Raw genomic sequence first — 27,254 nt, forward strand, 5'->3', positions numbered from 1 at the left:
GAACAAGGCTTCTAGAATTCTTTCCCACACATTTAACAGCAGTGTCCATAAGAATTTGTGTTCATTCTTCTGATTTTACACTTCCCTTCATGTGTGTGTGTATGCATTGGGAAACACATGGTGAATAACATTCGCTCCAGTTTGGATCACATCACGGAAAGAAGGGGAGTTTAAAATGCAAATCAGCAACTTTTGAATTTATTAAATTGCTGTCCAATTGACTCTCCCAAAATGATGAATTGGTGGATTTTTTTTTTCCTGGAAAGGTTTTTTCCACATTCACCAGATATATCCAGTCTATTTCGAACTTGGTCCATTTTTGCTGGCTTCTGTCATCCAATCAAATAAATATTAGAAGCATATATAACAACCAATTTAATGAAGAAAAATATGTTACATTTGCAAATTAGAATGCAGGACTTTGGCAAAGTATTAATGACATATTTGAACACTACATTCATTATACTTAAAGTTTAAATCCAAATGGAAATCTTAAATTCTTACAAATAACAACAAATGAGTATTTATCTTGCTTATTTAAACATTTCTATTAATTGTGCTAATTGTTACAGAATTCCTGGAATGCCTTAATACATATACTTTTTTTAACAATGCTTTGTCATTTTTCAGCTGAAGGGAAAAGAAATGGAAGGTGCATGTGAGCACAAATGCTCAGAAAGGAAAGGTGCTGGTGGATATGGATGTGTGTGTGTGAGAGAAAACACGAGCATAGGGATGCATTCTGTAAATTAACCCATTTGAGGTAAATTGATTCAAAAATTGTTGCTCTATGATCAACATTTTGCTTAATTGAAGGTTACAAACAATCATACAGACATGAGAGATTTAGTAGTACACTGCTATTCAAAAGGTATTGTTTAAAATTTGTTGGCAACAAATTAATATGTAATTGCTTCAAGTTTGTAAGGAAGTAAAATGAAGATTTTCAGTTCCAAGGGGATTATTTTGAGGGACAGCAGTTATCTGGCTAGCTGTTTGAATTAGCACTTTGACTTGCTCTTGCAAATGTAGGTTATTTTGATGCTGCTGTAAGGCATGTAGTCCAGAATGATTTACAAAGTCAATGGCAGCCTGATAGAGTGAAAGAATATACACATTAGTATTGAAACTGCTAGTACATCTTGGACTTTTAAAATATATAATAATACTGTGATACACAATGCATTAAAGTCTACCTTTGGCCAGTAAAGGAAGATGAGATGCAATAGTTCTAGATCTTGGCCTACTACTTGGACATCAGAAACAACAAGGATATTTACAAGAGAAGGAAGCATAGCTTTTTGATGCAGCATTTCACAGTAGGCAGCACCCTTGGCTGCTATATTGCATAACACTGTTAGAACCTAAAGGGGAAGATGGAACAAGAAACTAAGATGAGTAACTTCAGTTATCAATATCAATTTATACTGATATTAAAAACTTTCCTCAAATATTGTAACACTGTTTACAAAGATTTCTTGCCTTTCCACTAAGATTCAGGACACAGTATCAATGTATCTGGATCCTCACACATGAAAGCCAACAACACTATTGATTAGCCACAGAGTTTAAAAACTGAATTAAGCCATAAGAATAAATAAAAAACTGCATTCATATGTACTTACCACCTTAACAATTTACCTCAATCTGATTTACATATATATGGCTCTCACCTGCACTGTTTTATTCAAAAGGAGGTGTTTAATATTTGTGTTCTGATCACAATAAAATGTTATTCTAAGATAAGGGGTACCAGTGAACCGTTAGTCTTCTATACAGTTGAAAATAATAATCTCATTCTATATGATAAAATGTATATTCATGATAAGGGACTTTACTGAATCTTCCACGTTGTGTTTAGTTCAAATTCACACAGGTAAATTCCCTAAGATACTTGGGGGCTTTTAAATATATTAAATATATTTCAATTTGAAAATTAATGTGTATGTAATTATATTTGTAGCTCATCCATCCTTGTTACTGAGAGTAACAATATATTCTCCTATAATGTATCAAGAGATTCTTTGTGCAACTATTTTCTGAACTTGACCAGATACACCTAAACAAGAGATGGGAAACCTATAATTCCTTATATAATGCATAAGTAGTACTATCCAAGTGGCATCTAAATGAACCTTAGTATATTTCTAACGGTCACAAGTTTGGGAATCTCAATTTCCATGAAGTAATTTTCAACCAATAATTATATTTCCTAATTTTTGAGTAAATAAAAATGGATATATTCCCAATTTGGCTCTAACTGCAGCAGTTGGATTCTTTTATCCACACTCAATAAACTAATTTTAATAGTTTGCTTGAAAGGTCCAAACAAACAGACAAATATAAGCTGAGGTAACATCCTGGTAACTCAAGGAGATGGTGATCTGAGCATATCCAAAGTATGAAATTTTCAAATGTGCCCACCAGCCCATAATAGCTGAACATTTCTAATCTACAGAAATAGGAATATGCTGGTAGACCTCAACCTATGATCATTTGTTTAGCAACTGTTTATAAAGTTAAGATGGTTACGACCAGTCCTTGGTAGTTCTGACTATCCCAGCACTGCCATGGTCATATTGCAATCTGTGCACTGACAACTGATTTGCACTTATAATGGGTTGCAGTATCTTGCAATCACTTGATTGCCATTTTCAACCATTTGCAAAAAAGTTTGCAAGTTGCTGGGGTAAGTCCCACACACTTGCATCCTTCCCCAGCCCTTCTCCACTTGCACCATAATGGCCTGTGTACATCCTCCCTAATCTATTGCACACTCATGCACAACCCTGACCTGTATTATGCCTCCTGTGCACCCACCCCAACCCGTACCTCTTTCACATCCTCCACAATCAATGCCTCTTGCATACACTCTTGCGCCCTACCTAACTCATGCCTCTCATGCACCCTCTCCTCCCTGATCCATACTTTTTGTGCATGCACACCCTCACACACTCCCTGATCCATAATGAACCTCTCATGCCATCCTTGCACCTTCCCCAACCCACACTACTTGCACTTCCCCTTGCGCTCTCCTGACCCATGCTACACCTCTCACACACTCTTGCCAACCTTCCCCAATACTCTTACGGATGTCCACACTCCTTTTGCACTGTCCCTGTATATTGTGTAAAGATCAGTTGACTGAAGCAGCTATTTTGCTTTGATTAATGGCACAGCAAACAGTTTCATGCATGTCTTTTAACTTAACCTTGCCAAAAATGTCACTAAAACATATTTGCATCAAATTGTGAATACGCAGTTCCAGATTTTTCACAGTGACAATATTTTAGAAACAATATTTTTACCTACCAGCAAGCTGATCACCTGATAAGAACATAACAGCTTCAACAGATCAGAAAAGGCTTCCAGGCTTAGCAGAACAGAACAAGATGTGGTGCTGTGGACTGAAAAAAGTACAGAAAAATCAGCCATTCATTTACAAGTACTCCTTGACCTAGGCCAGGAGTCCTCAAACTAAGGCCCGCAGGCTGGAAACAGCCCGCCGAAGCCATTAATCTGGCCCGTGTGGGACCACCAGGCTTCTCCGCCCATATTGCCCCGCCTACCCACCAGCCCACACCCGCCTTCTGGAGGCCAGGGAGGCCAAAAACAGGATGCATAGAGGCCTTAGGAGACCAAAACCAGGATTGATTTTGGGCGGCAGAATGCTACTGGAGGCTGGGGAGGCCAAAAATGGGACATGTGGAGGCCTCAGGAGGCCAAAAACGGGCCTGTTTTTTGGCAATAGAGTGATACTGGAAGCCTGGGAGGCCAAAAATGGGAGGCACAAAGGCCTCAGGAGGCCAAAAACGGGGCCGTCTTTGGCCTCCCCGGCCTCCACTGAGAGAGAGGGAGAGACAGAGGGAGAGATAGAGAGGGAGGGACAGACACACACACAAACAGAAGTCCATCATACACATCCCAAGGCAGCTTCATTAACCTGCTTTTCACCCCCAGGAGCATAACAAATTAAAGTTTAATGTGTGTGTATTGTTTGGACTGCTAAATTGGCCATGCTCACCCAGTCACATGACCACCTAGCCATGCCCACCCAGCATACGCTCCCCCCCAACAGTCTGAGGGACCATGAATTGACCAGCTGTTTAAAAAGTTTGAGGACCCCTGACCTAGGCCATTTGTTTAATGATAGTTTAAAGTTATGATCATGCTAAAAAATGACTTAAGACTTGTCCTTGAAATTATGACCATTACTCCATCCACCCCCAGTCACATGATCAGAATTCAGATTCTTGGCAACCAACTCCCATTTAGAACAGTCGCAGCAACCTGCAGTCATGCGATCGCAATTTGTGGCCTTCCTAGCCATCTTCCAATAAGCAAAGATAATGGGGAAGCTAGCAGGAAAGGTGGAAAATCAGGGTCATGTGATGTCTTGCTTAATAACCATACTGATTCAATTAATGACTATGGCAAAAAGTAATAAAAGTGGATGCAGTGCCATAATTTAACAAGCGCATCATTTAACAATACATTTTCCAGTCCCAATTTTGGTAAATTGAGGACTACCTGTCTGGAAGTAGAGTCATGTCAACTAACTATTTTTTTGTTGGTTTGAAACATTTCATTGCTTATCTAAGTAGCTTCTTCAGTCAGAGCAAGTTATTCCAACTCCTAAAATTCTTAGGCATTATTAAGTATGGCCTCCCTGGTGAACTTGTGAAGTGCTCTTAACTTTCCTGGGGACTAATAAGAGAGCAGCACACAAAATGGGGGACAGGTTGTGTCTAAGGTCTCAATTTCTATTGAGGGAAGGCTTTTTGACTTTGGCATAACTGGACACCTTTACTTGTCTCTCAAACCATTTATCTTCTCTGTCCAAAATGTGAACCTTATTGTCCTCAAAAGAATGTCCTTTTTCTTTTAAATGAAGGAATGCTGCTGATTCTGGTGCTGATTCTCCTGTGCTGAGCCATATATGTAGAGCTCTGAACATTCCTCACTGCATTGAACTGCATACATATATTGCTCTTATTTTTTGGTGTCCAATCTTTAGGGTGGACAAGCCTGTGTCAGTGTGTTGGTGGGGATTGAAAAACACAGGTATGTGGGTTTTCAAATATTGGTTTTAGCTTCTCTAATATACCAGCCATGTAAGGAAGGTCCAGTTCTTCCACAGACTCTGACTCTCAGCTTACCTGTGGTTCTTTTGTTGGATCCAGATGCTGATTTAATAAAGGCCCAATTTCAATACCCACAAGCCTTAGAGAGCTGCCCTCAGATGCCTGTATTCCTTCTTTTAGGCATTCCTGGAGGTGAAATGTTTTCTGCCTGTGATGTAATGTCCAGATGACTCTTAGACTTTCATGTTGAAGTGAGTGGTGGGAGTCAAACAGCAGTTTTTGGGCTCTGTGTGGTGGTTTCCTGTAGCTCTCCATTTCTACAGTGCCACAAGGCACAACAGAAGTGGACTTCAGACACAACCTGTCTCCTATTTTTTATGCTGCTCTTTCATTAGTCCCAGCAAGTTTAAGACCACAGTTCTCCAGGGAGGCCCCACTTAATGACCGCCTAAGAATTTTAAGAGTTGGTACTGTCAGGTCCACCATCGTGTCCTGCCATTCTGTTGGGAGCGGGGAGGGAAGCTGGCATTTTTCACATGCTTTTGCTTTTGCTGTAACTGCTTGGGAATTAGGGATGGGATCTGCTCCATCTTTGGAGATGGAGCAGACTCCCAGCCTGTTACAGCCTGATACGTGCCCTGAGGGTGAACTGTTATCTGCCTAGTACCTCAGAGTTCCCATAACAACTTTGCAGCCTCACATTGGCTACTGGTAAACTGGTCAGGGAGGTTGGGTTTGGGGAAACAAAAGAATTGCTGTGTACTTTGCACAGGACTTTTCAGATTCCACCTTGCTTTCCTGAAATCACTCTCTCTCAAGTAAAAGTTCTTTTGATTCAACTTAACGGATTCAAGAGACTTACTTTCCTGAGGGACCAGCTAGGGCATGTCCTCTGTCTCCTCAGATTCCCCCTATCCAACTTGCTCAGACTGAAGAAGCTACTTGGATAAGCAATAAAACGTTTCAAACCAACAAGAAAATAAGTTCAGTTGCCATGCCTCAACTTCAAAACAGTTCTACCTGGATGACTGAGAATCTTCATCGATATATTGAGGATTATCTGTATTTGCTTACCACTTCTCAAAAATTGATTTTGCTCTGAGCAAGGATGCTCTATCATTCTACAATATGCACCGTTTTTATTAATCTGTAATGTTCTAAAATTAGGCAGTTAATATTCTAACCAATTCTTTTAACTGAGTTCTTAGTATTATCAAAGCTATTACTCTTTGGAAGAGTCTAAATGACAACAAAAGAAAGACTAGCAATCCTGTTGCTCTCTCAACCAGAATATCTGAGACATGTTCAAGGGACCTACCAGTGAGGTTGTTCAAGAGCCACAAACATTCGCTTACAACAAAGGTGTGTTTGGGCAGGAAATACTGCATAAAGATAAACAAGGCCTTCAGAAGGCACTCTTCCTTTATTAGCAGTTCATCATTATTTGCTTTGTCTTCCGCAAGAAGATTGCCAACACACCGCACAACAGGGCATATCAACTGAAGGTAAAATAAAATGAGATAAGATTCAGAAAAAAGTTTCAGAGTCTTAGTCTGGTAAATCCAATATATAGTATTTCCTTTTCACTTTACCAATTCTAGACCCTCAACAGAAGTTGTTGCTATCAGAGAGGACAATTCCAGCAACAGTTGCACTAGGGATGGCACGGTCCTTTGGGAAATCAGCAATGAATTGTTCACTTGGCTACAAATAGAAGGAAACCAAAAGATAAGTATTTTATTTCAGCAACATGGATACATCCCAATGTTTCTCCTTTCCATTACTGTAATCCTTCCCACATTCATTTTTCAGGCACACCAGATTTTGAATCTTCACAATCTGAGTGGAACCCATGGAATGTAAGAAACGCAGTGTGTTGTGGCCCGTCAGCGGCCTGTGCGGATTGTAGCTGATTCTGACAGCGAGGAGGCTGGTGTGGTGTTGTGCCAGCAGCCTGTGCAGCTGGCACCTGAGTCAGACAATGAGGAGGCTGGAGAAGATGTGGTGCCAGAGGCAGGGATTCAGCCAGGGCCTTCAGAACCTCCAGAAGCTCCTTTAAGTGAAGAGGACGAAGAGGAGGAGCCTCTTCTCGATGCACGGGCGCGCAGAGCTGCCAAAAGGCAGGAGTGGCTCCTCAGGAGGAGGTCTCCTCGAGAGCAAGGCTTGGGGCTAATTGGCCACTCCCTTAGCTTATTTAAGGAGGAACGCCGACTGAAGCAAGTTGTAGGGAACAACTTTAGTTCACTCTACTTCGCGTCTGGATTCTCTGCACATTGCTTCTGGGCTTTCTGCCAACCTTCATAAGATTGTTATTACTTTATCTTTGGTTTCTTGTAGGCTGTTAAGAAAGTTTATTAACAGTCTTTGTTTTGAAAAAGACTGAGTTATTTTAGTAAATTAAGTTTTGTACAAACTTTGTGTGTGCTGTGTTCTTTGGGATCTGTAGCTGGGGCAGAACACAGTGTTGGATAAAGACAAATCCTGATTTAGCTCGAGTAGAAGCTTCTTAGCAACTCTGATCTATTATCTAGAAGCTTACCTCTTTGGGTTTATATTACCTTATAAGAAAGAAATTAGAATATACCTTCTATTTATTCCAGATCTGTAAAGTAATGGATTTGTTTCATAATAATCTAAATAGAAGTTTAGGTATGTGGAGATATCAATTCTGGTATTCATAATATGTATTGACCTCAATACACAAACATCTATATCATTCCATTCTAAACAACAAATTCTGCAGTGAGTGGGAGATCAAACAATTCCTAACCAACCTCACTGACAACTTTGTCATCCAAAAGATAGAGAAGGGAACTAGACTGGACCTAATTCTTACTAATAGAGAAGAAGTGATAAAGGGGGTTGACGTTGCCGGAACCTTGGATGAAAGTGACGATATCATACTGGAACTCAATATAATGCAAACACAAGCAATAGAAAATAATCCAACCAGTGTCTTAAACTTTAAAAGAGCTGATTTTAACAAATTCAGAGAGAGCCTAGTAAAGATTCCATGGAAGAAAATCCTAAAGGGGAAAACAATTCAAGAAGCATGAGAAACTCTGAAAAATGTGATCATAAAAGCCCAGTCCAGCACAACACCACTGAAAAAGAAAAACAAGAAATTCAAGAAGAAACCAGAATGATTACACAAAGATCTCTGACAAACTGAAAGACAAAAATGACAAGTACAAAAAATGGAAAGAGGGACACATAACTAAGGCTGATTATCAGCAGATAGCCAGAACATGCAAAGATAAAATCAGGAAAGCAAAGGCTCAGAATGAACAAAGACTTGCAACAAAAGTCAAAGATGATTTTAAAAAAGTTTCTTTCAACATATTAATAACAAGAAAAAAGTCAAGGAAACAGTAGATCCACTAAAGAGAGAAGATGGCAAGGAAGTAACAGGGAGTAGAGAGAAAGCAGAGCTGCTTAACTCATGCTTTGCATCAGTCTTCACACAAAAAGAAATTATAGCCAAACATTCCAAAAAAACTACTATAAAAGACAAACTAGAAATAAAAATTAAAATAAGCAAGAAAATGGTTAGAGAGCACCTATCTAACTTTGACAAACATAAACCACCGGGATCTGACAGATTACATCCCAGAGTTCTGAAGGAGCTGGCAGATATTATCTCAGAACCATTGTACCATATCTTTCAAAAATCCTGGAGCACTGTGGAAGTACCCAAGGATTAGAAAAGGGCTGATATGGTTCCCATCTTCAAGAAATGAAAAAAACAGACGCAGGAAACTACAGACCAATTAGCCTAATCTCAATACCTAGGAAGATCCTGGACAAGATAATCAAAAAACAGATCTACTAACAATTAGAAGCAAATAAAGTTATAACTAGTAGCCAGTACAGGTTTGTTAAAAACAGATCATGACAAACCAATCTTATTTCATTCTTTGATAAAGTAACTAAATTAGTAGATCAGCAAAATGCTGTGGACATAGTATACTTAGATTTCAGTAAGGCATTTGACAAGTAGACCACAACCTACTTCTTGATAAACTAGAAAAATGTGGAATAGACAACATCGCCACTAGATGGATTTGTAGCTGGCTGACAAACTGTACTCAATGAGTAGTTTTTAATGGTATTACATCCACATGGAGAAAAATAAGCAGTGGAACACCACAAGGCTCTCTCTTAGGCCCAGTATTCTTCAATATTTTCATAAATGACTTAAATGAGGGAATAGAAGGGGAACCTATCAAATTTGCAGATGATACTAAGCTGGCAGGAATAGCCAACACCCCAGAAGACAAACTCAGGATCCAAAAATATCTTGATAGACCTGAACAATGGGCCTTATCCAACAAAATCAATTAAAGTGGCAAAAAGCCACTTTAATTGTTAGAAAGGGATTCAGAAACTGAATTAGTTAAAGATTGTATGATTAAGTGGGCACAAAATTTTGAAGAACCAGTGATGTTGGAAACATGGGAAAAAATTTGGGTTCAGAATGTTAAATTTACACAGTCGCAGAACCTGAGGGAAAATTTCTATAAAATGTTTTATAGATGGCATTTAGATCCCAAAAAGTTGTCATGTATGTACCCTAATGTTCAGCCAAAATGTTGGAGATGTGAATGTTTGGATGCTACGTATTATCATGTTTGGTGGACCTGTAGGAAAGTTAAGGCTTTTTGGATAAAAATTTGGTGGGTCATGCAGAATGTTTTGAAGAAAAAAATTCAATTTTCTCCACAATTGTTTTTATTGGGTATAGTTAAGGGTTTTACATTGGGTGAAACAAAATTGATATTGTATATGATAACAGCAGCAAGATTGTTGATAGGTAAATACTGGAAGAATGAAGCTTTGCCCACTATCGAGGAATGGACTTTGAAGATGGCCAGTTTTGCAGAGATGGCGAAGATTTCAGCATATTTAAAAGATTGTTCACAAGAGACTTATGAATGGGAATGGAAAAGGTGGATAGAATATGTTCAGAACAAATATCAAACTAGAAAGTATCAAATAGCTTTTATTTGAAAATAATGTATTGGAAATATTTTAATGTAATGAGGTAAAGAGAAAAATTATACAGGGGAGGGAGGGGTTCAAGTTTATATATGAGTGTTATATTAAGGGTTTTTTATGAGTATGAATATATTATAGGGAAGTCTGGGGGGAGGGGAGGGTTAGGGAGGGTTAGGGAGGTTGGGAAGTTTGGGGGGGGAGGCGGGGGGGAAAAAGGGGTGAAAATGTAATTGTAAAACTTTTGCAATAAAAAAAAAAATTAAAGTGGCAAAAAGCAAAGTTTTACATTTAGGCAGGAAAAATCAAAGATATAAGTATAGATTAGGTGAGACCTGGCTCAAAAACAGTAACTGTGAGAGGGACCTTTGAGTCCTAGTGGATGATCACTTGAATATGAGCCAGCAATGTGCAGCTGCAGCCAAAAACGTTAATACAATCCTGGTTTGTATAAACAGAGGCATAGAATCAAGATCACATGAAGTATTAGTACTGCTTTATAAAACCCTAGTAAGACCACACCTGGAATACTGCAACCAATTTTGGTCACCATACTACAAAAAAGATGTTGAGACTTTGGAAAAGTTCAGAGAAGAGCAACTACTAAGATGATCAAAGGCCTGGAGACTAAAACATATGAAGAACGGCTGCAGGATCTGGGTTTGGCTAGTCTAAAGAAAAGAAGAATTAGGGGTGACATGATAGCAGTATTCCAATATTTAAGGGGCTGCCACGATGAAGAGGGGATCAAATTATTCTCCAAAGCATGAGAGGGCAGGACAAGAAACAATGGTTGGAACCTAATCAAAGACAGAAGCAACCTGGAATTAAGGAGAAACTTACTAACAGTGAGGACAATTAACCAATGGAACAACTTGCCTTCAGAAATCGTGGGCAGTCACTAGACTAGACAGTCACTTATGTGAAATAGTATAGGTTCTCATGATTAAGCAGGGGGCTGGACTAGAAGACCTCCAAGGTCCATCCCAGCTTTATTCTATTCTATTCTTATTCCAGAATGCAGGACATAGAATATGGTCTAAAATTAGAGTAAGACAGATGAACTGGCTATAACGGGGTGAATCCTGCTCATATTTCAACATATCCACAGGGCTTCCATCAAGCAGGCATGCCCTCATCACCTACCAAATGGACTATCTATTCAAAGTGGTTAGTGGGTAGAAGGTACTTTCATGTCAATGGAGAAGTCTTTGCAGTTTTCTTGGCAACATTTTTGGAAAAGTGTTTGCCATTGCCTCCTTCCTAGGGCTGGAAATTTGATTGGTCCACCCAGCTGGGTTTGTGTCTATGGCAGGATTAGAACTCAGAGTGTCCGAATTTCTAGACCGCTGCCTTTAAGTAGTACATCAAAGTGGCTTGCTTGGTTCAAAATGGGACTATCATACAGGATTTTTGGCTGATACAAAATGCAGCTGTCTGTTAATGGAGATCTCCTAATAATATTTCACAATACCAGTACTTCAGGAATTGTGCTAGCTACCAATTTGTCTCTGGTACAATTCAAGGTACTAGTAATAAAGGCCTTTATGTTTTGGGGCATAGATGTATGTATGGCTGCTTACTCCAAGCAGAATCTATTCACCCAAGGTGTACAGCACAGGAACGATATTAAAATTCCCTATCCTCCACCCTCAAGGGGCAAGAGCAGGGGATTTAGAAGGAAGCATGTTTCTTGATGGGGAACTGCTTCTCACTGGAAATAAAATCAGCATCCTCATTGTGAAAATTGGTGAAAACTCAGTTATTGTATTTAAGCGAGCATTCAGAAATTAAAATATGTAGCTAGCATGTAGTTGAGCATTATAAATGATGTTGTCAATATGACTTTTACTACTGAAACTATATTAATGTGTATGGTATTGCATTTGTTTTTGTTAAGGCACTCAGGTTGCTTTTTCCCCCTGAAGCAGAATAAAAGCACTTGTAAATATATAAACCAAGCTCTTTTTCTCCTGATTTTTCAATTGTACTGGTAGCTGGTTCTGTTTTTCTTTGTTCTTGCTCTGATTTCAGGCAGATTGAAAATTCCTCTTTTTTTCCTGATTTTCTGACATAATTATATCATCTTAAAAATCCAGTGATATGATGCCAAAGGATCAACCTTCTGTGTTGTTTTTATTGTAAATCAATGTGTACAATTATCCAATGTACTTACAGAACTATAAATAGAATCCTATCAAAGGGATTGTTTTCTTCTGTTTTCTATTTACTGACACACCCTCTCCCCTTCAAAAAAAACAACAGAAGAGTACTAATCTAGCACATGAGCTAATCTAATTTCCTACTTAAAATAACAATGTTTTTTCCTTAGGGAAAGCCTATAACTAAATTCTGTCTAAAAATTAGTCCTGCTACCAACTGTCTTTTGCTCAACATTTTCCCCATCCTCGGTTGCTAAGAAGATCAATTAATTCTTTAATGGCCACTCCTCCCACAATGACACCAGGGTTGACAGTTTTTTTTTTCATGATTTACCTACAAAGCCTGGAATGAAAAATTAAGCCTCTGCTTAACGTTTATTCCCCTCTATATGCTGACTACTATTTGAGACCTTCATTGTCCACAAAATATATTTACCTGCAAATAATGTAGTGAAGACCCCATGCACATTCCACTGCAGTTCCTATTCCATCTTCCAGCCTGGAACAAACCAAGTGAAGCATGCGTTGAGGAAGGGTGGATTCTAAGAGCAACCTGCAAACAAAAAAGAAAATCTTATTTAATTACTAAGCAAAGAACTAAGCAGTCAGATAAGTACGATCGTATCACAGAAGCTTATATCGTGTAGAAAAAAACATTGTACTATTGAGGCCTTGATAAATGCAGCAAGAATTTATATACAATTTTACAGGGCTACTACATTTGGATTCTCTGCATTAAAATGTATGTAGGTACTGGTTAAGGAATAAGGCTAGAAACAGGGAGACTCTAGTCCTGCCTTAGGCACAAAGACAATTTGGTAACCTTAGACCAGTCACTTTTTCTCAGTTGAAGGAAGGAGGCAATGACAAACCACTTCTGAAAAATCTTGTCAAGAAAACTGCAGGACTTATCTAACCAAGCACGATTAAGAATAAATTTTAAAAGTGTACTCTTTACCTTAAGACCAAGGAAGATATAAATGAAAAGGCGAAAACAGATTACTTCTTTTTTATGGGGAGGTTGTGCGAGTGACCAGCAAGAGACAGCTTACCTATGAGAAGCACCCTACTAGAGGCTAGTGAGAAGCACCCCACATTTTTTGCCCCACATCAGGGTGAAATCCAGCAGGTTCTGACAGGTTCTGGAGAACCAGTAGCGGAAATTTTGAGCAGTTCGGAGAACCGGCAAATACCACCTCTAGCTGGCCCCAGAGTGGGGTGGGAATGGAGATTTTGCAATATCCTTCCCCTGCCACACCCACCAAGCCACACCCACAGAACTGGTAGTAAAAAAATTTGGATTTCACCACTGTCCCACATCACCCAGGACACTGTTGCTGCAGGAGCAGTTTCCAAGAGACATACTTCCTTGAACAGCCCTCATGCCACAGCTTGACATTGCCAATGTCCAATCAGGGCAGGAGGAACTGAAAAATGGTATTTGGATCCAAATGGGCATCACATAATTACATAAGCATGTAATTCCTAATTGGAATTTCACTTACGGTATGATTTCAGCTGCAGCTTCCTTGGATTGCAAGAGTTGTGAAAGAACATAGCCAACACCTTCTTGTATCGTCACATGAGAAGACTGAAATCAAACAATCCAACTTATCATCCAATAGTTTAGGGTCAAAGAGGCAGTTGGAGAAGGAAGCAGAGAATAGCAATGCATATACAAGAAAACAGATTGTTCTAAGTATCCCACAAATTGTACGGAAACACCCCACAAATATTTTCTTGTTTGGTAAATTGGGCTAAGTCAGTGAAGAAAAAGCTGTAATGCTGACAATTCAGTTGCCTATATTCAGTAGCATTTCTAATAGTTTTGTGCAGAAAATAATATATTGGACCTGTGGACAAGGTTACCTATACAAGAACTATCTCAGAAAATATACTCTTTTAGAAATATTCAGAAGTTTCTCAATAAGTTAAGCAACTCTTAGTAATACAGTAACAAGCTATATTTTTTTAAAAAGGAAGATATCCTCTTTGAAAATTATTTAAATGTCTTGAGCAACTGTAAGATATTGCACATGCTACAGAAAAAGGAGATTTCATTTTTTTTTAGTCATGGAGAATGAAAAATGAGTGCATTGTAGTAGTTGAGGCATTCAATCAAGACTAGGAATACCCATTTAGTCTTGGACTTCATTGGAAGGCCTTGGGCCAGTCATTATTTCTCAGTGTAACTTAAATCAAGTAACTTATCATGTAACTTAAATGAAGGAAAATTTCACATTTGTATCAGGAATAATATATAATAAATAAAAGTAATTCATAAACCAAAACTGATATTCAAAATGGCTGGGCAAGAATTATATTTGATACTCACCTGGATACAGGATGCCAACACTGGGATGATGCCCTGAGGTAGAAGGTATTTCTTCACAGCTTTCATCTCAACTACTAAGTTCCCTAATGTGTATAAACACAACTCCTGAAATACATTAGGAAAGAGTATGTTCCTCCCCTATGTTCACTCTAATTGCAACTTTATGAACAAGAACTGCAAACAAGAGTAAGATCAGTAAATATTTGGAAATTTAAATTTTACTTCTGGCTTAACAGAAGTAAGAGCTATAAAGCACAAGAATCCATCTTACCATGAGAGCTACACTGTGTCCAGAGAGGTAAGTCAGGAGATAAGAGGTTGCTGGCAAGCATGCTTCGACCACAGCAGGATCAGTAGACAGTGAAAGTTCGTGTAAACAGCAAGCTGCATCCATCTGCAGATTGGCTAGATTGCTGGTAAATAGGCCAATCAGCACAGACATATTTCCCTCCAACCTATCAATTAAAACATATATATTCTCCTGTTACATTGCATCCTTGTTGGATATGTCTAAGCAAAGGAAAGCAATGCCCAGTTGAAAGTATCCTACGGTAGAACAGTTACAGGTAATCTAACTCGTCAGCCCTTCATGCTAGTCCAGACAAGAAGCACAAACTATGAGTATTAATAATAGCTATTATAAGGCTACAATAACAAATCTGAAAGTATTACAAGTCTGAAAGTATTCCTCGCCTCCTTTACTTTCACTTTCCAGAAAACTAGCAAGCATCTAGTACCTTCTGTCTTTCAAGATTATTCCTACATACCATTACAACCCAAGAGGCAAAAGTGAATAGCATTTATGGAACCAGAACAACAACAAAAAACCTGACTGCATTTATTCTCCTCCCCAGAACTGGATTAGAATACAATATGTACATTTTTGAACATAGATCATAAAGTTTAAAGATTTGGTTTGTGTTTCCTCTTCCAAATTTGAGTTATCTGTTGTAGGTTTGAAGTATATCAGCCAGGTGGAACAAAGGGGAACAAACAGTACTGCTGGGGCTGCAAACTGCTTCCCCATTCATAACATTTATTTCTGAAGCTGTTGATTTTTTTTCCTATGTAAGAAAAGGCGAAGGAACAAAATTATCTACATTCAAAACACTGAACAGTAGTAGGTGTAGTAGTTCAACTTCTTAACCCTTGTATAAATTGGAACTGAATTCCTAATTCTGACCTAAGACAAAATTAATATCTAACCTCTTACTGAGGACTGAAAGTTAATTATAATTAACCAAGAAAATGGTGCTCCTCTACATATTAAACATGAATGTTTTGTAATTAAATGTTTATATACAAACTTCTAAATTTTCTCTTTCTCTGCCAAGCAAAATAGTGTTTCCACATTGCAAGTTATTAGGAAAGGGGACAATTTATTTTCAAATATTACAAGATTGTACACACTCATCCATGTATGTACAAAATATCCTATAGAAATTAAAAAATCCTCCAGTGTGGCAACAGAAAGTTACAATAAATATTAAAAAGGGGAAAAAAATTATGCTACTACCCTGTTTCCCCCAAAATAAGACATCCCCTGATAATAAGCCCAATCGGGCTTTTGAGTGCATGGCAATAAGGCCAAGTGCTTACTTCAGGGTTCAAAAAAATATAAGACAGGTTCTTATTTTTGGGGAAACACGGTATATTGTTTACCCAGTAAATGTTATTTTGGCAATCATTTATAGAATCAAAATGAAAAAGTAATGAATCTTGTGAAGAGAAAAACAAAATCAACCAAGTATTATGTCTTGCAGGAATGGCAGAGACAGACGTAAATATTTAGGAGGAAGGAACCAAAGCAATGCCTTTCTTACCAAGTGACCAAGAAAGACAGACTCCTGTTGGTATATCTTATATTTTTCTTTTTAGGAAGGTTTTTACCAGTATTGCTTCCTATTCCAGACTGTTATATAGATCAAGTGCAAACACTTGATTTAGAGTGAAAATTAAACTTAATCTCCCTTAAGTTCCAACAAATTCCTTTAAACTCTATTTGCTGACTCAATGACGAAGTTATAATACATATAAAATTTACTAACAAATGCAGACTTCAAGACTAAATGCAGAAAAAAGGCTGTAGTACTTTCAATGATATGCTCTGCTTTGAAAGACACACATTAAAGATGCCTTCTGGATTCAACAGGAAAATTTCCTGAAAGCTCTAAAACTATTAAGCTAGTAATACTCTTAAATCTAGACACTGAAATAAGTAAGCTAAATGCTCCTGAATCTAGACATTGAAATAATGAGCCATATCTTACCAAATAACCACTTCCCAATGGTTATATGTAAGCTATTCACAAGCATATATGGTAGGTCAAGATCAAAGCCTTTGAGGCAGCATGTTATCTAGCACGTTGCCTTCTGAAAACAATCCAGCTGGGGAAAAAGGCCTCTTACCCAAATAAATGTGACAGTATAAAGTTTTAGTTGATTCTATCAAACCAAAGAAGCAATTTATACTTGTATCATTCTATAATGGATGTGTACATCAGCTAACCTGATAAATTTCTGCTGGATTTCTCTGTATTGTAGGCCTTGTCGAAGAATTTGCATAGAGGCTGTTCTGTCTTCTGTTCCTCTCTGGATTTTTTTTAAAAGCTGTGAAACCTGCCAGTGAGCAATACTGAATCAACACAAAACTTTACAGAGAAACCAAATCTGAGATGGAAGCTTGTTTTTATTCCACTTGATATGGAAGGCAAAAATACATATTTTGCAACAGGAGAGAGACTTTTTTGTCAAGAAAACAAATGGATCATAGAACAAATCAATCCAGAATTTTCACTTAAGGAATAAATGGCCACTTAAATGATAATAAGAGGTTGTGAAAATCAAGATTGCTATAGCTAAAGCCTGAATGACTGTCCAAAATGGATCAACTCATTAACAACTGCAGTTGGCATACCAGAAATATTGATAAAACCTTTGCTCGCCATCAATTGTAAACCTAAAGACACCCTCTGTTCAATAGTGAATACAGGTAGTCCTCAATTTACAATTCATTTAGTGATTGTTCAAAGTTACAATAGCACTGAAAAAAGTCACTTATGACTGTTTTCACATTTATGATCATTGCAGCATTCCTACGATCATGTAATCAAAATTCAGATGCTTGGCAACTGACTTGTATTTATGACGATTGCAGTATCCCAGGGTCATATGATCCCTTTTGCGACCTTCTGACCAGCAAAATCAATGGAGAAGCCAGATTCACTTAACAACTGTGTTACTAATTTAACAACTGCGGTGATTCACTTAACAACTGTGGCAAAAAAGATTGTAAAATGGGGCAAAACTCACTTAACAAACATAATAATGCTGGGAATGGTAAAAAGAGAGAGAGAAATAAGGTGAGCAGACTTGATTGTAGCAATGATGTGCGCACTGTTGAAAGACCTGAAGGATCAGGTTGAGGACACATCACCCTGGAGAAGGTCTATCTATGTAGTCATTATTTTTATTTTTATTTATTTTATTTTCAAAAATTTATATTGCCGCCTACGCGACTCAAGGCAGCTTACAGAGATATTGACACTGACTCATGATAGCATCTGATAGCATGTAATGTAACTCTTTAAGAATGCTGAAGGGAGGGCATTAAAGCAATCTCTGGAGAATGGCCACCAGTACTTGAGGTAAGTTTTCAGAAAGTTGATAACCCAAAGAGTGGAACTGAATATACTGCAGTGAATTCCAATTCATTTAGTGATGTATATCTTACCTCTTCCTCTGATAAAAAAGCTGCTGTCTCACCATCCATTTCAACTTCTCCATCGGATGACTTATCTTCACCTAAACGCCGCTTACTGAACAACTGTTTTAGCCTCCGAGCACTTCTCAGAGCTGTAATAAAACCGTAAAATTATCAAAGTGCCCTTGTATAAAAGGAAGAGTGAAAAGAATAGTTTAATGCTATTATACAAGATTACCCAGCGGTTCAATTATATAAAAATGCAATTGACAAGGGGAAAGCATAATGAAAGCTTAAAGAAGTTTGTATAAATGAATCAAAAAATGGATATCTTTTGAGACATTTAGTAAGTTTGACTTTTTTTTTAATATTGTCTATGTTAAATGTTTGGATGGAATCATGCTAAAATGACAACATACATTAAGTGGGCTAAAAAATAATGAATTGCCTCAGTTCAAAACTAAATAAGGAAATTAGAAACACAATTACCTGCTTCTTTCTCTCTCCACCAAGTTCTCAGGTGCTCAACACTGCATCCATGCCAGCGGTAACAACTTCTCTTCCAGCTTTTCGGACCAGCCGTTCCAGGTACCGAAGCAGCCATCATGAAAACCCGAGAATAGACGAATAGAAACAGTAGCTAAAATCAGATACAGCACTATGGCATGGGATGGAGTTCTCTCTTTAAAGTTCAGCTTAGTCAGCTCCAGTTCTGATTTGGGCTCTGTGTTTATATATTCGTTTTCTATACTAGGACTCCTAACGTCGCATTCACACGAGTAAGTAAGAGGCGCTCTATCAAGGCCAGTCTACCTTTCCTCAGCGCTTTCGAAGAGAGCCAAACGAGAAATGGGGCATGACGGAGCAGTTGTCTCCAATAATCTTTTCCGGAAGGCCTTTTCCCGGTACAAAGGGCTACTGCTGTACGCCGTTCCTAGAAGAACAAAACCAAGACGAGCAACCTCCCTACTCCGACCCACGTCGGCTTTCCACAGCCTTTTTCGTGAGGACACGGGCTTCACACAGCGGTGGAACGTCTGCGTAGCAGAAAGGGGTGGAGTCGTGTTCGGGTTGGTTGATATCGGCACGCCCGGAGAAAGGAACTGAAGATGGGGGGGGGGGACTGTAGATTGGAGGATTATAATGTGCCACGGGACTGTCTCAGAAGTGGGGGGGAGACTAATGTGATATTTTGGTGAAAGTAGAGAACTAGGATGAAAGGTGGGACACCCAGACTTTAATTTGACAACTTAATCTGACAATGTAATTTGACAAAGTGACTACATTAGCGAATAAGGGGAATGCTGAGGACATAGTTTACTCTACTTGGACTTCAGTAAGGCATTTGACAAAACAGACCACAGTCTACTTCTGGTAAGATAGAACAGATGGAACTCCTTCTGCACGGAGGGAGCTATGCAGTGGGGTACCACAAGGTTCTTTCTTGGACCCAGCATTCTTTAACATCTTCATAAATGATCTAGAGGCAGTGGTGAAATCCAGGTTTTTTTTACTACTGGTTCTGTGGGCGTGGCTTGGTGGGCATGGCAGGGGAAGGATAGTGCAAACTCTCCATTCCCACCTCACTCCAGGGGAAGGATCCTGCAAAATCTCCATTCCCATCCCACTCCAGGGGAAGGATACTGCAAAATCTCCATTCCCACCCCACTCCAGGGGAAGGATATTGCAAAATCCCCATTACCTCCCCACTCTGGGGCCAGCCAAAGGTGGTATTTGCCGATTCTCCGAACTACTCAAAATTTTCACTACCAGTTCTCTGAACTGCTCGAAATTTCCGCTACCGGTTCTCCAGAACCTGACAGAACCTGCTGGATTCCACTCCTGTCTAGAGGAGAGGATGGAAGATGAACTCATCAAATTTGCAGATAACACAAAGCGGGGGAGGGGGAATAGCTAACAGTAGATCAGAGATCCCCAATACCTGGGCCATGGTACTGGTTTGTGGCCTCTTAGGAATTATGCCACACAAGCAGCAGGTGAGTGAGCAAACCTTCATCTGTGCATGCACGGGTTATAGGCTGCACACGAAACTATCTCCCCTCTCCCTATCTGTAGAAGATAATTTTTCTTCCGAAACTGGTGCTGGTGCTAGTTTAGTTTAGTTTAGTTTAGTTTATTATATTTGTATACCGCCCTTCTCCCAAGGGACTCGGGGCGGTGAACAGCCATGGTAAAAACAATGTACAACAAAAATTAAAAGCTTGTTAAAATAATTCAATCATTCGGCCAAATTTAAAACATCCAACTAAGATCATTTTAAAACCCCTATCAAAACCCAATTTAAAAAACTTTTATCCTGTCAGTCCAGCTTGCTGGAATAATAGGGTCTATCTGCTAGAAAGGTTGGGGACTGCTGCTTTGGAAGATAGACTCAAGATTTAGAACTATCTTAACAGACTTGAACACATTCCCTATCTAAGAAAATACAATTCAGTGGTAAGAAAAGTACACATAGGCAAGAAAAGCCAAATGCATACATATAAAATAAATGGCACCAGGCTCAATAGCAATAACTGTAAGAGTGACCTCACAGCATCCAAAAAAGCTAATGTAGTCCTCAGTTGTATAAACAAATAGTTTCAAGTTCATGTGAAATTCTAGTACTACTTTATAGTGCACTTTATAGGTGAAACTACAGTTGGAATACTGCTTCCAATTCTGGTCACTACAATACTAGAAAGAGTGCAGAGAAGAATAACATAGATTAAGGGACTGAAGACTAAACCATAGGATGAATGATTGAGGAGACTATGTCTAGGACTAGAGAAGGACTAGGAGTAGTATGATAGCAGTCTTTCAGTACTTTATGGGCACTCACAGAGAAGAGGGAGTTGGCCTCTTCATCAAAAAACCTGAGGACAGGACAGGAAGTAATGTGTAGAAGGTCATTAAAGAGAGATCCAACCTAGAACTAAGGAGAAATTTCCTGTCACTGAGAACAATTAATCAGTGGAATAACTTGCCTCCAAAAGCTCTGGATGCTCAATTACTTGTGGTTTTTAAGAAGAGATTGGACAGTCATTTATTCAGATTGGTATAGGTCTCTTGGTATAGGGGATGGGCCTACCTAGAAGATTTCCAAGGTCCCTTCCAACCAGTGGTGGGTTTCTACCAGTTCGCGTGAACTGGTAGCGGTAATTTGGCCTGGGTTGTCAAACCAGTAGCGACTGCTGGCTGGCCACACCCCCAAGCTGGTTGCCTGGTTATCGCTTGCTTGCCCCACCCGCCTGGTCATCGCCTGCTCGCTCACCCCACCCACCCACCTCTCCCAGTCACTCCTCACCTCCCGGGCAGCTTGCCTGCCTAAGCTGCCTTTCCATGTGCTGCCTGCCCTGCGCCCCAACTGAGCTGCCTCCTCCTGCCTACAGGTAAGTTCCGTTAGGGCCCCCCCTCCCTGGAGCTTGCTGTGGCCCCCCACAGTCCCCACCGAGCTCATGTGACTGGCTAAGCTGCCACAGCCTGGTGCGGCTCCATTCCAGGCCGCGCTACCTGCAGCCTAGCTTGCCGCCGGCCCCCCATTGTTCCCCACCAGGCTTGCAACCTTACCTTCGTCCCATGGCTGGTGGCAGAGAGGAAGGCATGCCAGCGCCCATGAGGAACATTGTTGTTAAGGAGGACCAATCCTCGGCCCCAGTCATGTGTTTTCAAGCCTGGGCTATTGCAATAGCTTTTCACTCCAAGCAACCCGGGCTTGAAAACGCATGGCTAGAGCCGAGGAGTGGTCCTCCTTACCTCCAAGCCTTGGTTCTTCATGGGCACTGAAAGTACTGGCCTTTAACCTGGCTGTTTCTCTGTGCCTGGCTTTCCGGATGAGTCCCCAAAGTGCTGTGCTTGCTATGGTCCGCCAGCAGCCTGCGGATCTGGCAGCGGAGTCCGACAGTGATGAGGCTAAGGAAGAACATGGGCCAGTCCTGGAGGCTGGGGAAGGCCCGGATGAGGGTTCTGTGTCAGATGCAGAGATGGGGCCAGGGCCATTGGGGAATGAAGTGTGGACTCCAGAGTCTCCAGAGACTGATAGGAGTGAGGCAGAGGAACAGGAGGAGCCTGAGAAGAGCTGCCAGAAGGCAAGAGCAGCTCAAGCAAAGAGGACAACTCGGGAGTAGGGCCAAGAGATGATTGGCCCCTCCCATAAGGCTTAAAACAGACCAGTAACGGCGTTTGGGCTTTGCCGGAAAACAACGTTGGTAGCTTTGTCTTCTTCGTCTACGTCTTGTATTTATTTTTGTATCTGTGACTTCTGAACATTTGCCAAGAAAGGCCTTTGGCAGTTTGCCTAATTGGACAAGGTTTGCGATAGGACTGAGGAATTTGTTAGAAGGAATTTGCTTTAATTTAGTTGAACAATGCTGGGAATGAAGTAATTTTCAGCTGTTCGAATAAAGTTTGTTTGTTTTTTCACTGACTGATTTTCCTACTACTTACTTGGGCCTGGGTCACAACAGTGCTGCAAAAGACACTCCCCCAACAAAAGAGTGGTGGAGAGAAGAAACAGCTGCTGATCACATGGAGTATTGTTCTCCGGCGACCTGTTTTCTCTTCCCCGCTCTCTTGCTGGGGGAGCGTCTTTCACAGCACAGCATTTTGGGTCCCGTAAGTGTAAGTCCCATCCGGAAAGCCAGGCAGAGAGAAACAGGTTGAATCCTGTTTCTCTCTGGCACAGTGCTTTCCGGACTTACCAGGACCCAAAGAGCAGTGCTGCAAAAAACTCTCTCTCTCTCTCCCAGCAAGAGAGTGGGGGAAAGAAAACAGGTTGCCAGAGAACACGTGGAGGGCTCCATCATGTGCTGTCCAGGTCAGTGGCTGCTGCTTTTCCCCCCTGCTGCTCTTGCCTGGGAGAGAGAGTCTTTCGGAGCACTACGCTATGGGAGTCGGACTCCTGTAAGTCCCATCTGGAAAGCTTGCGTTTTCCCTGGAGCTCCCCTTTCAGCCGCCACCACCAGCTTCTGCCACCTGGAGCTCCCATTTTGCCCGCCCCCCGCCTGGCGCCGCCTGGAGTTCCCATTTCACCCGCTGTCACCGCCCCCAGCCTGCCGCTGCCTGGAACTCCCCTTTCAGCCACCGCCGCCACCTGTCCCCACCTGGAGCTTGGCACGGCAGCCCTGGGAGGGAGGGCAGATGTCCCAGAGCTGCACTGCAGCGGAGCAGCAGTCTCGGCTCCAGCGTGGTGTCTCCCCTGAGGGTCGCCCGCCGTCAGCCTTACCTTACCTTCATGGACAGCCACGCGCTGGCTCCATTGGGATCTGAAGGGATCCCATATTCAGGCCGGCGGAGGCATGTGGAAATCTAGAAGGTAAGTCTGACGCTGGCAGCAGGGGAGGGAGACCCTCTGCGCTCAACCAAAGAGCCGCCTTGGGGGGACATGGCGAAGCTCACTCGCCTTTGGGCCTGGCACACTTGGCTTTTGCGGGGCCTTTGGGCAACTGCCGTCTGCTTGCCTTCCCCTCTGCTTTGGGTCCTGCTGCCCACATCCAGCCCATGACTGGGGATGTGCCGCTTCCGGCCCAGGCTGGCCAGCAGGTGAAAGACAGAAGGAAAGAGAGAAAGAAGGAGAAAGAGAGAGAGATAAGAAAGAAAGAGGAAGTAAGAGAGAGAGAAGGAAGAAAGAAAGAGAAAGAAAGAAAGAGAAAGTGGAAGGGAGAGAGAGAGAGATGAAAGAGAAAGAGACAAGAAAGAGAGAGAGAGAAAGAGGAAGAAAGAGGAAGGGAGAGAATCGAAAGAAAGAAAAAGGAAAGGAAAGAGGAAGGGAGAGAGACAAGAAATAAAGAGAAAAAGAAAGGAAGGAAGGAAAAGAAAGGGAGAGGGAGAGAGACAAGAAAGAGAGAAAGAAAAAGGGAGGGAGGGAGAGACAAGAAAGAAAGAAAGAAAAAGAAAGAAAGAAGAAGAAAGGAAGGAAGGGAAAGAGAGACAAAAAGAAAGAAAGAAAAAGGAGAAAGAAAGAGGAAGGAAGGGAGAGAGAGAGAGAAGAGGAAGGAAGCATCACTAACCCTGGCACTAGACATGGCTTCAGAAGATGCTGTGAAACAGCACAGCAATCTAGGGCTGGAAGGAAGGGATCTCAGAGGTCATCTAGTCCCATGCCCTGCTGCAGCAGGAAACCTTACATCGTCTGGATTATTTCGGTACCTCTAACAGAGAGGAAAATTGCCAGAAAGGAGAAGGAGTTTACTAGGACAAGGCTGCCATGCAGAGGAAGGCAGAGATAGTCCTTGACTTATGACCACAATTGAGCCCAAAATTTTGGTTGCTAAGCAAGAGCGTTGTTAAGTGAATTTCACCTCATTTTACTCAATCCATGACTTCTCCTGGCTCTAACAGTCATGTGCAAGCTAGGGAAGAACATCTGAAGGCGTGTGTAATATTCTAATGTACAGTAGTTATAGTTAAATGTGGGGCAGAAAGTGGATTCTGGGTGTGTTTTTCCCAGTAAGTGAGGTTGAATGTGTATAGTTTTAGAAGAGCTCTGTGTGTGTGTGTGTACATACACATACAGTATATATAGTAGATAATGTATTTTTTTTATATAAAAGATTTTTATTTTTATTTCTCATAAAACATATATAAATGTACGATCTGTGTAACCATTCTTATCACACATATTATCTTTTGGTTTCATATTGGTTCATTCTTCATCCTAAAACTTTAAAATACATTCGGAGTTGCTCTTCTACCATTCCATATCTCCCTTCTTCCACAGCAACCATTCCTCTCTTTCTCCACTCTTACCCTTCCCTCCCTTCTTCTATTCTTTTCAACTTTCTTCTTTCCTCCTCTCCTTCTCTACTTCCCCTTCCTTTCCCCCACTCCTCCCCTTCCTTTCCCCCACTCCTCCCCTCTTCCTCTCTTTCTAACCCTATCTCCTACTCTTATTTTCCCTCCCTTTCTTCCTCTCCTTTTCCCTTTCTTCTCTCTCTTTTCTTCCCTTCTCCTCTCTCCTTCCTACCTGTCCCTCTATTCCTCTCTCCCTTCCCTCTCCATTGTTGTGTCCATTTTCAATTCAATATTTTGTCAAGATGGTATTTGAGCAACCCCGATCTTATATTTACCCACATTTTCCTTTCAATTTCTTTTCTATTTTGCTGGTTAGACATATATCATCCTTAACGTACATTTATATACTACCTCATTTTTCATTTCCCCCCTCCTTCCTCCTTTTTCATTTACTCAGGTGTCATCTGGATTTCTATTTTTTTTTGTCTTTTCTCTCATTTATTTTTATTCATATTCCTTTTCTAGCCAATCATAAAAACGTCCCCATGTCTTGAAGTACACCAATTCCTCTTTATCTTTTATTCTTAATGTTAATCTGTTAGTTTCTGCATATTCTAAAATTTTCTTTATTATCGCTCCTTCTAATGGTTTTTTTTCTGCTTTCCAGTTTTGTGCAAATACTATTCTAGCTGCTGTTGTTATATGTATAGTCAAATATGTATCTTCTTTGCCATATTTCTCCGGTAAAATTCCCAATTAAAATGTCTCTGGTCTTAACTCTATACACTGGTGTAGCATTCCTTCTGACCATGTTTGTATTTTAATCCAATAATTCTTTGCTTTCTTACATGATCACCACATATGATAATATGATCCCGGCGACTGATGACATTTCTAACATTTAGCTGATTTGTCTTTAAACATTTTTGCTAACCTTTCTGGTGGCATATGCCATCTATAAAACTATAAAATCTAAAAAATGCTGTTGCCATTGTTAATTTATAATTTCCTTTCCCATAGTTGTTGCCATTTCTCTAATTCAATTGTATAGCCAAAAATTTTGTCCATGCTATCATTGTTTCTTTTACTTCTTCATCTTCTAATCTAATTTGCTGTAGATAATTATATAATTTCTTAATCATTTTTTCATCCGTTCCCATCAGTATCTCATCCAATTCTGATTTACCCATATTAAAACCATACTGTTCAAGATCTTTTTCATAGCTTGATTGTATTTGCAATGTGTAAACCAATCTGTCTCAATCCCTTGCTTTTCCAACTCATGTTTTTGTTTTAGTTCTCCCTTTTCTGTTAAAATATCCTTATATCTAACAATATTTTTCATATTAATAATATTTGGATGTGTCAAAGCTTCCGTCGTCGAAAGCCACATTGGTATTTCCATATAATGTTTTTCTTTCACTCTCTCCCACATTGTTAATAAACCATTTCTTACATAATGTCTCTGGAAGTATCCATGTATCCTGTTTTTCCTATACCATAAGAAAGCGTGCCAACCTAGTGGCAAATCATGTCCCTCCAAAGTCAATAGTCTTGCATTTCTCAATAAGATCCATTCTTTAATCCACGTTAGCACTGCCGCTTGGTAATACAGTTCCCAATTTGGAAGTCCAAACCCGCCTCTAATTCTAGAATCTTGTAACATTTTTATATTGATTCTTGCTTTTTTCCCTTGCCATATATATATTTCCACATTGTCCTATTCAAATTCTCAAAGAACTTTTTCTCAATCTTTATTGGTATTGTTTGGAAGAGAAATAAGATTCTTGGTAATATGTTCATCTTAATTAATGCTATCCTTCCCATTAATGATAATTGCAAATTTCTCCATTTCTCCAAGTCTTTTTCAATTTGATTTATCAATTTATAGTAGTTATCTTCTTTGATGGTTACACATCTTGAAGTTAGCTGAATGCCCAAATATTTCACTTTCTTCACTATTTGAATATTTAGTTTCTCCATTATTTCCTTTTTTTGTTTTTCTATCATATTTTTAACTAAAATTTTTGTCTTACCTTTATTAATTTTCAGTCCTGCTACTGCTCCATATTCCTCTTTGTTCCAGTAACTATGGGCCTGTTTCTTTAGGATCTTCCATAATAAACACTAAATCATCTGCAAATGCTTGCAATTTATATTCTTCTTTTTTAATTTTCATTCCTTTTATTTCTTGTCTTACCCTTCTGTTTAAAATCTCTAATGTCAATATAAATAATAATGGCGAT

General features: G+C 39.9%; 2 protein-coding genes across 5 annotated transcripts in view; one reads left to right on the plus strand and one right to left on the minus strand.

Moving 5' to 3' along the window:
* Nucleotides 1-362: 362 nt before the first annotated feature.
* TMCO6 (transmembrane and coiled-coil domains 6) lies at nt 363-19,326 on the minus strand. 3 transcript variants are annotated; one of them, XM_087891227.1, is made up of 12 exons: nt 19,093-19,326; nt 18,769-18,845; nt 18,310-18,431; nt 17,086-17,195; nt 14,848-15,031; nt 13,747-13,832; nt 12,678-12,794; nt 6,677-6,788; nt 6,403-6,583; nt 3,313-3,407; nt 1,197-1,364; nt 363-1,092 (listed from the first exon to the last, which is right to left on the minus strand). In XM_087891227.1, the coding sequence occupies exons 3-12, from the start codon at nt 18,346-18,348 to the stop codon at nt 916-918; spliced, it is 1,269 nt and encodes a 422-aa protein (XP_087747353.1). In that variant the 5' UTR covers nt 18,349-18,431; nt 18,769-18,845; nt 19,093-19,326; the 3' UTR covers nt 363-915. The 3 variants fall into 3 exon arrangements, with proteins under 3 accessions (XP_087747353.1, XP_034267540.1, XP_034267541.1); XM_034411649.3 differs by lacking the exon at nt 19,093-19,326 and adding an exon at nt 14,577-14,681 and having other exon boundaries at nt 18,769-18,926; XM_034411650.3 differs by lacking the exon at nt 19,093-19,326 and having other exon boundaries at nt 18,769-18,926.
* Nucleotides 19,327-23,214: 3,888 nt separating this feature from the next.
* The window catches only part of CD14 (CD14 molecule), a 59,492-nt gene continuing 55,452 nt past the window's right edge, over nt 23,215-27,254 (plus strand). For both annotated transcript variants that reach the window (XM_087891229.1, XM_034411608.3), the window contains exon 1: nt 23,215-23,590. The gene's annotated coding sequence lies outside the window, so the exon portion shown is untranslated. The remainder of the gene's footprint in view (nt 23,591-27,254) is intronic.

The sequence above is a fragment of the Pantherophis guttatus genome, chromosome 3 (assembly GCF_059756535.1).
Source record: "Pantherophis guttatus breed Tessera chromosome 3, ASM5975653v1, whole genome shotgun sequence".
In the NCBI taxonomy this organism is placed as follows: Eukaryota; Metazoa; Chordata; class Lepidosauria; order Squamata; family Colubridae; genus Pantherophis; species Pantherophis guttatus.

Bases quoted from the DNA above. Each gene is read 5' to 3' on its own strand.
- TMCO6 (XM_034411649.3), bottom strand. From the start codon at position 18,886: ATGATGGCTGCTTCGGTACCTGGAACGGCTGGTCCGAAAAGCTGGAAG. The intron at 18,432-18,768 runs GTAATTGTGTTT...GTTTTATTACAG, and splicing joins GTGGAGAGAGAAAGAAGCAG to CTCTGAGAAGTGCTCGGAGG. The intron at 12,795-13,746 runs GTAAGTGAAATT...TTTTGTTTGCAG, and splicing joins GCTGCAGCTGAAATCATACC to GTTGCTCTTAGAATCCACCC.